At 62.2% G+C, this 9,680-nt stretch overlaps 2 protein-coding genes across 2 annotated transcripts in view; both read left to right on the forward strand.

Annotated features, from left to right (window-relative positions):
* Positions 1-4,646, forward strand: part of TIMM50 (translocase of inner mitochondrial membrane 50 homolog (S. cerevisiae)) — a gene marked incomplete at its 5' end in the record, with an annotated part of 6,364 nt that extends 1,718 nt beyond the window's left edge. Inside the window, 8 exons of the mRNA XM_004690311.2 lie at positions 71-92; positions 1,387-1,445; positions 1,529-1,648; positions 2,041-2,145; positions 2,236-2,334; positions 3,087-3,243; positions 3,548-3,654; positions 4,446-4,646. Of these exons, the coding sequence (XP_004690368.1) occupies positions 71-92; positions 1,387-1,445; positions 1,529-1,648; positions 2,041-2,145; positions 2,236-2,334; positions 3,087-3,243; positions 3,548-3,654; positions 4,446-4,547 (771 nt within the window). The remainder of the gene's footprint in view (positions 1-70; positions 93-1,386; positions 1,446-1,528; positions 1,649-2,040; positions 2,146-2,235; positions 2,335-3,086; positions 3,244-3,547; positions 3,655-4,445) is intronic.
* Positions 4,647-8,640: 3,994 nt separating this feature from the next.
* The window catches only part of DLL3 (delta-like 3 (Drosophila)), a 7,313-nt gene continuing 6,273 nt past the window's right edge, over positions 8,641-9,680 (forward strand). Inside the window, exons 1-2 of the mRNA XM_012730497.1 lie at positions 8,641-8,709; positions 8,860-9,141. Of these exons, the coding sequence (XP_012585951.1) occupies positions 8,641-8,709; positions 8,860-9,141 (351 nt within the window). The remainder of the gene's footprint in view (positions 8,710-8,859; positions 9,142-9,680) is intronic.

Raw genomic sequence — 9,680 nt, forward strand, 5'->3', positions numbered from 1 at the left:
TGCCTTTTCTGGGTGTGATGGGTTCTGTCTCTGCTGTCCAAAACCCTTTATTTTTCTGTCTGCCTCCCAGATTCCTGATGAATTCGACAATGGTGAGTAAACAAGCACACAGATTCGGAGCTTCTCTGACCCCTCCCCAAGCTCTGCCAGTTACAGTTGTTGCCTTCTCCATCACATGCCCCAACTCCTCCTCCTGAGTGATGGGGAGGGGGGATTCAGCAGCTGGAAGGCTTTGGGGAGATGCATAACAAAGCGCTATCCCCTTCCCTGGCCCCTCAGCCCCAGCAGATGGTCAGGAAGGATGGGGGAGGGGAGTCCAGGGTGGAGCCTTGGGGGAAGCTGCTGTCTGCCACCCGGGGACACATGGCTTCCTGTGCCTTAGATCTGCGCCTCTGCAGCCCCTATCCCCCTCTTTATGACAGCCCCCACCCCCCAGCCACTGCCCATCCTGCTCCTCATTTCCAAGACAATGCCTCCTTCTCGTCCCCTTCTGGTTAACCAGCTTTTAGTGGGGCCTTTCTGACAAATGGAGAGTAGAGATTAGCTGTCACTGCTGTCACACCTCTTCCCTGGAGAAGAATAAAAATGGCAGGTCCAGAAAGCTACCTGTTTGTGCTGGGGAATTTGCAGACCAGCATGTTAACGTGAGCTTTAACCTGGACATGGGGGTAAGTATAGTGTTTAGCCGACAGCTGTAGCCTGGTTTGAAGAAGCCAATATTCTGATTTCAGTGAGGCAGGTGCGCACACTAGTATGAAACGTGTGTGTTTGTCTCTGATGTTTTGCTTTTTAAAAGTCTAGAAATAGCTCCCTGGACTGAGAATGCCGTTTTGAAGCGTGCAGTCATAGAAGTCCTGATTCAAACTGGACTTGGTATATTTATCTGAGTCAGGGTTTTGCAGCCTCTGCCCTGTTGCTGCTTTGGGCCAGGAAGCGGTGAGGGGTGTGCGGTGTGCCGTAGCGGCTAGACAGCCTTTGGGCCCCCAGGCACTAGGCACCACAGAGTTCCCGAAGTTCCGCCAGGGGGTTGCCGGACCCCTAGTGAGGAGGCGGTCGGAAGTGTGCATGTGTGTGTGCGTCACCTCGGCAGGAGCCTCCGCCCTGGCTTGATGCAGGGTGACCTGGGAGCCCGGTGGCCCACGGTGGACGTGCGGCAGCTGTAGACGTGTGTGGGTTTAGGTGAGCGCACTGCGTGCCGGGGGTGCCGGGCAGCTTTAAGTTGGGCAGGGAAGGAATGTGTGTCCTGCCCGGTGGTGGTGTGCGTGCTGCCTCCGGGCCCTGGCACTGGGCTGGGCGCACGACCTGTCTCGGCGGTAAGTGAACGAGCTGTGTGCTGTCGGGGAGGCTGAGCGGCGCTCACCCGCACCCCTCTGTGTGCTCCTCTAGATCCCATTCTGGTACAGCAGCTGCGCCGCACATACAAATACTTCAAAGATTACAGACAGGTGAGCGGGAGCCCGGGCCCGGCCCAGCTCGCCACCCTCTGCCCCGGCCCTGTCTGAGCGTCCCCGTTCTCCCTCCCGCTCAGATGATCATCGAGCCCACCAGCCCGTGTCTTCTCCCGGACCCGCTGCGGGAGCCCTACTACCAGCCGCCCTACACGCTGGTCTTGGAGCTCACTGGAGTCCTCCTGCACCCCGAGTGGTCGGTGTGTCCTGGGGAAGGCAGCGGTCGGGTCGCTGCGTGGGCCCGGGTGGCCGGGTGGCGGCAAAGCGGTTGAGCGCAGACGCCAAAGCCAGGCTGGGGTTGAGGGCTGAGCCCCAGTTCTGCTGTGTATTCCTGGGGGTGGGGGATTCCGCTCACCGCCTCGCCCCTGGTACTGTGAGAAGGGCGCGGGACCCCACCCCGCAGTCATAGGCGTGGTCAGCAGCGGGCCAGGACCCGACGACCCTCAGCCGCAGCCAGGAACTGACCCCGGAGCCGCACAGACCCTGGGGAAGCCCTCTGCTTCTGGGGCTCCCCCAGGCCGGGCCCTTGGTGTGCCCTGGGGGGCCCTGAGGCCTCCGGGCTCATGTCTCACTGTCCTCACTGCCTCCCCAGCTGGCCACTGGCTGGAGGTTCAAGAAGCGCCCAGGCATCGAGACCTTGTTTCAGCAGCTGGCGCCTTTGTATGAAATCGTCATTTTTACGTCAGAGACGGGCATGGTGAGGCCTGAGACGGGCGAGGAGAAGCTGGCGGCGGGCCGGGAGAGCTGCCGGGCCCAGTCTGACCGCCCTGCTTCCCCGCCCGCCCAGACGGCGTTTCCGCTGATTGACAGTGTGGACCCTCACGGCTTCATCTCTTACCGCCTCTTTCGCGACGCCACGAGATACATGGACGGACACCACGTTAAGGTGCCACGGGGGGCCGAGGCCGGGGGTGTGGGGTTGGGGCGGCGTATCCGGCATGTCTTTAGGGAGGGAGGACCCAGTTTGGATGCCTCGGCCCTGCCCAGGCACCGCTGGGCTGGCCTCTGGGCCGCCCTTTCCTCAGCACCTGGCCACAGGGGTGGGTAACGGGGTCTCTTCACGTACTGCACTTAGGTGAGGGGGGTAAGGCTGAAGCCATTTCCCTGTCTGGACCGGGCGTCTCTGGCGCCGCTGGCGTGACCCGCACGGGTGGCTGCTGGTGCCACTGCGCTAGTCCACGCGCTGGCCCGGGACCCCTGGGTGTGTCTGTCTTGGGGTTTCGCACTATGTCGTGGCGGGGATTTGTGTAGGCCTTCGGAGTTCAGCGTAGGCTCTGATCGGGGGTGGGAGGGTCTGTGTGTGAGCGTCTAGTGACTCCTCGGTGTCACTGCCCATGTGTTTGTCCCGCTATCTGGTCGCCTGCAGCTTGTCACGACCCAACAGCACCCTGCTCCCTCCCCAGGGAGCCTCCAGGTCATCCTGCGTGCCTGACTCTGGGTCCATGCAGGCTTCTTACTACCCTACCCCCCCAGCTTCTGGGGGGGGTCATCACCCCATCCTGGTCTCGGGGGCCCCACCCCCGCGGAGGCTGTGTATGTGCTGTATGTCTCTGTCTCCTGTCTCCCTCACCCCCGGGGCTCCCGGCAGGAGGGGCGGGAAGGCGCACAGGCCTGGACCCGACTGTCACCCCCTTCCAGGATATCTCGTGCCTGAACCGGGACCCGGCCCGGGTGGTGGTCGTGGACTGCAAGAAGGAGGCCTTCCGCCTACAGCCCTACAACGGTGTCGCCCTGAGGCCCTGGGACGGCAACTCCGATGACCGGGTCTTGTTGGACCTGTCTGCCTTCCTCAAGAGTGAGGCTGACCCCTGGCCTCCTGGCCGTTCACCCTGGAACCCTCCCCCTCGCGGGATAACAGACCCTTGATCTGGCTCGTCTGTCGCGTGCGATGGGGTGCCTGAGGTGTGGGCGCTCCGTGAGCATCTTGTCCTTAGGAGCTGCTCAGCGTTTGGGGAGCTTTAGGGGTGCTCAGGAATGTTCCCAGGGGCCCTTGCAGAGTGTTGAGGTGCCCCACGCCGCCCCAGCTCCCCACAGCGCCCGACCTTTATCCTCACCATCCCGCCTTCCCGGTGGCGGCTGATCCTCCTGCCGTCCCGCAGCTATCGCTCTGAACGGCGTGGAGGACGTCCGGACGGTGCTGGAGCACTATGCCTTGGAGGAGGACCCGCTGGAGGCTTTCAAACAGCGGCAAAGCCGGCTGGAGCAGGTGGGCGCCCAGACCCCAACCCCAAGGAGACAGAAGCACCCCAGTCCTCTCTCACACAAGCTGTCTGGAGGGCTCTGGACAGGGTCTGGCTCCACAGTCCGCTCCGAGAAAGGCTGGAAGCGCCGGCCTCTGATGCGCTGGCGCTGGGTCATCCTCGATGGTCTCACATCTGGGGACCCAGGTTTTTTGTGGACTCTGGTTTTGGATTAGATCTGGAAAGCAGGACCTCTCAGCCATGGGTCCAGGGGAGGGGTTCTGATGATCTCGGGTGACCCTGGCCATCTGCAAGTGACACTGAGCGAGGACTGAGCCTGGAAAGCAGCTCCTGGGGTCCAGGCCGAGCTGCGGCCAGCTTCTGGGTGGGTTCGTGGAGGCAGGGCCTAAAGCAGGTGTCCATGCAGAATGGGCCATGGGGTCCCCCGGAATCCAGGGGGCCACAGGGCTCAGGCTGCAGTGGAGGCCCCAAGAGCTGGATCGCATGGTCTGTTAAAGAGCCCCAGGGTTTGGGCTCGGGGTTCTCCCAGCATCCAGGTCGCAGTGGGCTCTGGGATCAGCGTCCAGGTAGGCCCTGGGGATCATGGGGGCTCCTGTCGCTCAGACATGGCTCTCGGTGCCTGGGCTTCCCCTCTAGGTCCTGGCACCTTCTGGGTATGGTGCGGTGATTGTGGGGCGTCTGGGAAAGGGTCGGGACCAGGCAGAGGGTCAAGTAAAAGGTAACCCCGGGTGAAGGCCGGAGACCCGGGAGGAGCTCTGCGCCGGCCGACCCCGCCGCTCTGTCTTCCCTACCCCAGGAGGAGCAGCAGCGCCTGGCTGAGCTCTCCAGATCCAGCAAGCAGAACCTCTTCCTCGGCTCGCTCACCAGCCGCCTGTGGCCGCGCGCCAAGCAGCCCTGACTGCTGGGCCACCTCAGACTCTGCCTGGGTCCTGGGCCCTGGTGCTCCCAGACCCAGGCGTGGGCAGCCACATGGCCAATAAAGTCCACCCAGACGCCACGCCCCTGTGTCCCGAGTCACCGGTGGGGCGCGGGGGTGCAGTCGCCGCTCCTGGGGCCTGGCCGCCCGCACAATGGCTGGCCAGTGCGCGCAGTGCCGCCTCGGCGGGTCGCGGTCACCGATAGCCCTGGCCTGGGGCTCTGACACCCACTCTAGCTGTGTCTTCTGAGCTGTGTGAACTGCGAAGAGTGTGTCTCCCTCTCTGGCCTCGCACCCCCGTCTGGGCCAAGGAAAGGGGAGGACGGCGCCGGGGCTTTGGGAAAGCTGCCAGGCTGCCGTGAAGTGTTGCTTCCGGAGTGGAGACTGGTCGGCCCGAGGTCACCTTTCCTCGAGAGGGCAACTCTGCCCACTGCACCCCTGTGGGAAGGTGGGCCCAGAGTTGCCCCAGCTTCTGGGTCTCAACAGAAACCAGAAATTGGGGGTTTTACTTTATTTATTTTAAAAGATTTCTTTATGGCCCTCCCTGGTGGCGCAGCGGGTTGAAGCACAGCACTGAGAATCTGAAGCCACTTGCACATGAGTTCGATTCCCGCCTACCGCCTGCCCCGAGGAGCCCACATGGCGAGGCCCGCCCGCTGCTCCCCTCAGCAGTGTACTTCGTCGATCCGCCTGTTCTGCTCCCCACTCTGTCTCTGGTGAAGCCTCTCGCCGCCCCTGAGTCTCTGGCCTGTACCCCAGTTCTGTATGCGCAGGTGAATAAATCTTTAAAAAAAAAAAAAAAGATTTCTTTATGCATACAAGAACTGGGGTACAGGCCAGAGGCACAGGGGGTGAGAGGACTCACCAGAGACAGAGCGGGGAGCAGAACAGGTAGACGAAGTACACTGCTGGGGGGGAGCAGCAGGCACGTCAGGAGCAGTCTGCTGTGCCATGTGGGTCTCTCCCTGGCCAGGGATCGAACTCCTGTTGCAGTGGCTGCTGACAATTTAATAGTGCTGTGCTTTAACCTGTTGCCCCACCAGGGAGGACCCAGAAATTGGGTCCTCCCAATATTAAACCTCCCAACTTCTGAATACTGGCCCCTCACTGAGACCAGCAGGCCACATAGCGCAGACACGGTCCCTGGAGGGGCAGTGGCCATGTTCCACCTCTGCTCGGTCCAGCGCCAGAGCCGCTGGCCACACAGGGCTGTGGAGGGTGTGAAAGTGGCCCATGTGCGTGGAAACGAATCTTAAATATTTCACCTCAAGAACTTACACCTGAAGTGGCCACAGGGGCTGCCCGGCTCGCGCCTCGGGTAGTCCAGCAGCAGCCGCCTTCTGCAGTGAGCTGAGAGCAGGGTACTTGCCCTGTCCTGCCTCGGTTTCCACATCTACAAAACAGTGGCGCCTACCTCAGAGGCAAGGCTTCGGGGTGGAGCAGGCCTCTCCCGTGGGCACTCACAGGGCCCGACCACTTTGGAGATACCCATGCGGCTTTACTCCGGCTCCCCCACCCCGTCCCTGCCTTGAGCTGTGCCAGCTCCCTCACTGCAGCCAGCATCTGGTGCTGGCACCAGCCAGGTAGTTTTCATTTAAAAGACCTTGCCTGGTGTTATAATTAAAAAGAACTTGAAACACTGGGCCAGATTGAACCTCTGAAGTCTAGATCTTTTTCAGAGGTGCACAGACATCAACAACGAATTGGATTCTCTGCCCCCTCCACACCCCGTGTCCAGACGGTATGGACTGCAGTCCTGGGGGGTGCCTCCGACGTGTGGGTCTCCCTAGCTCGACGATGGCTTCTGACGATGGCCTCCGGAGTGAGCCCAGACCATGTCTGCTGCCGAGTAACCAAAGCCAAAGTGGAGATTGGGGCTCATGGCTGGGAACTATGATCCTGGGAAGCCCCTCAAATGTGTGTTTGCCTGTCTTCAGCGGGTGGCACCCCTAGTCCCACCACACCGAGGAGGTGGTCTTGAAATGTGACAGCTCTGTCCCCCACAGGGCACGAGGGAAGGTGTGTCCATCCCAAGGGCTAAGGCTCTGGGCACACTAGTGTCCAGTGGGCGCCAAGCAGAGGCCCACTGGAGGGGTGACATGAGGGGAGGAGGGGCGGGTCACACAGGGACCCTCAGACACTGTGGTACAGCCTAGGGCATTTTCTCAGCGTGCTCTAGGCACCATGGCTGCACCATGGTGTCACCCAAGGGGCAAGACGGCAGCATTAAGAATACCCCAACATGGATAAAATCCCCCTAACCCACCTGCTAGGTCTGTGGTCCTGGGGCATCTGTCTCCCCAGAAGAGGGAGCACTTATGTCATGCAAAGTTCTCGGCATATGTTCCTAGGCTCTGACCACGAGCCTCTTTGTGGGCACTTGGTTCAGCAGTGACAGAAAAAGGGCCCTGCCCTCTGGCTAGTGCTTCACACAGGAGCTGGGCAATGCTCACTGTTTCTGAGCACTGAAGGACTAGCTAGAGTGTGGTGCAGTGACTTGGGAAGCTGCAGTGCTGTTTCAGGTTGGGGTGTCCCAGCTTTGGAGATGTGTTTGTGCAGAGACCGGGGTCAAGGAGAGAGCAAGCATGGGACCTCTGAGAGTGCCAGGCAGCCTACCTCAGGGCCTTTGCACTGGCTCTTCTCTGCCAGGAATGTTTTCCCCAGGGTCGGTGTGCCTGCTCAGGGTCGCTAGGTCTCTGCTCAGCGTGGTGTCTGAGTTTGGTGGTGAGAAGCCCTGAGTTCCTGTGGGCCAGAGTGGTGAGGGCTGGGAGAGCGGAACCAGGGGCAGGAGGTGAAGTCTGAATGCTGAAAATGGAATTAAAGATGGGGGCAGGGTAAATAAGTAGATGTGACTGCGGTGGGGCCTGGGGTGTTGGGGCTGTATTTCTCAGGAGTAAAAGGAAACATTTGAGTTCTTTATTCAAACCCGGCAGCCCCCATGTGCCTGGCTCTGCCCACTAGTTAGTTATTGGTCCAAAAGAAAAGGACTTTACATACATGCACATAGGGGCAGTATTTCCTGCCATAATGATTAGCTGTTAAGTATGGAATTTTGGGGGGGGCGGAGAGTACCCTGAAGGGCTGCCCACAGAGGAAGTGGTCACCAGCAGGGCTGGAGCATCTGTTGTCCTGGCCGTGGAACTCCGAGGGCTCTGCGCGGGGGTGGAGGGCGTCCCCCGTCCAGCCTGGAGTGAGGGGCCAGGCTCTGGGACTAGACCGCACTTCCTGCCCATTTGCTCCTCACACCTTTGGAGACCAAACGGGGCGCCCAGCTGCGGCCCGAGGGGGAGGGGCGCGCCGCCCGGCAGATGGCGGCATTTACATACAGCTGGGCGCCCGCTCCCCCCGGCCCGCGCCCCCGCGTCTGGAGCGTCGGTGATGCGGGGCAGGGGAGGGTGCCTTTGTTGGGGGAAGAGAAAACACAAGCACACACACTCAGGGCTCCCCCAAGCCCCCATCGCTTCGTGGCGTCCTCTCGCGGCTACACCCCGGCAGGCACCACCTCCACGAGATCCCGACACACTCGCCCCGGCAGTCGCGCCTTGAAGGGCGCCGCCAAGCACACGCACGGGCACCTGCACGGACTCCGAGGCGCGGGTTCACGCCGTAGCTGGGCGCAGGAGCTCAGGTACACACTCCACGCGCACACGGTCGCGCACCTCGGTCGTCTAGGACTGGGCGCTGCGCGCGTGCCCCCCCCCCCCCCAGGGCCACTCACAAACCGGCTCCGTCGTTCACACTGCCCTGCACACGCGGCCACACGGCCTCACCTGTCACACTCCCCTCCGGCCGCGCTCACTCACGACCACGCACAGCTCACGGTTCTGCACCGGCACAACCCTCCAGCTTCCGCCAGAGTCGGCTCACGGCGCTCGCGCTCGCAGACCCTCAAAAACGACCCTGCCGTGCCCTCGACCGCGCGCGGGCTCGCGGCTGCTCCTGCGCGCTCCCCGACCCTGCGACCTCCTCCCCTAGGGCCCCCCAGAGCCGGTCCCTGCCTGAAGGGGCGGAGCCGTCCCCTCAGGATATAAGGCTTCCGCGCAGGCAGCTGCGGTTTCCGAGACCCCGCAAGGCCATGGTTGTGCCGCCGAAGCCCCAGCTGCTGTCCCAGACCGTGATCCTTGCGCTTATTTGCCTCCCCCAGGTCAGAGCCGGAGCCGAAGGGGTGGGGAGAGGACGGGATGGGGAGTGGCAGGGAGGGGAGGCGGCGACACTCAGCGGTCTGGGGAGGGCCCCTCGGCCCTCGAGACGCCCGGGCCCCCGGCCCCCTCACCCTTGCGCCCTTTCCACCCAGGCACAGCCGGCCGGCGTCTTCGAACTGCAGATCCACTCCTTCCGGCCCGCACCAGGCCCGGGGACCCCTAGGTCCCCCTGCAGCGCCCGCGGCCCCTGCCGCCTCTTCTTTAGGGTCTGCCTGAAGCCCGGGATCGCGGACGAGGCCGCCGAGTCTCCGTGCGCCCTGGGCGCGGCGCTAAGCGCGCCCGGACCCGTCTACACGGAGCTGCCCAGGGCCCCCGCGCCGGACCTGCCGCTGCCCGACGGCCTCCTGCGCGTTCCCTTCCGGGACGCCTGGCCGGTGAGAGCCGGCTCCGGGGCACCGTGTGCCAGCGCCTTACCCCAACCTCCACCGCTTTCTGCTCTCCAACTTCCAAGACCCTAGCCAAGCCTGCCCCCTGCTGGGCCCGACGTCCCCAGACCAACTTGGTTCCCAAGCCCTTCATCCCTTGGGAACTCGCGTTTTCTCATTCAGCTTACCTGAGCCCTTCACGCGTGGAGATCCACATTCCCGGAGTCCCACACTCCCCCTCCCGAAAGCTCACAGAACCCTCCTGCTTACAGCTGGATCCTCATCCTCCCATACAGTAGGGGCCCCACCGCCTCTTACCCCTTCTGGGTTCTTCCACTAGGAGCTTTGTCCATCATTTCCACAGCCAGCCCAGGGCCCCAAAGCATAGAAGTGAACAGGCCTGTACTGGAATTCTAGATCGTCGTCTGTTTGGGCAGTTACCTTCCGTTTTCTAGCCCCAGTTTCTCCATCATAAAGCAGGACTGGGCAGGGGACCTCACAGGTTTGGGAGATTCAGCCAGTTTTGTTTTGTTGTCTTTTTTTTTTTT

Source organism: Condylura cristata, unplaced genomic scaffold (genome assembly GCF_000260355.1).
Source record: "Condylura cristata isolate star-nosed mole 26May11 unplaced genomic scaffold, ConCri1.0 scaffold00028, whole genome shotgun sequence".
Lineage (NCBI taxonomy): Eukaryota > Metazoa > Chordata > Mammalia > Eulipotyphla > Talpidae > Condylura > Condylura cristata.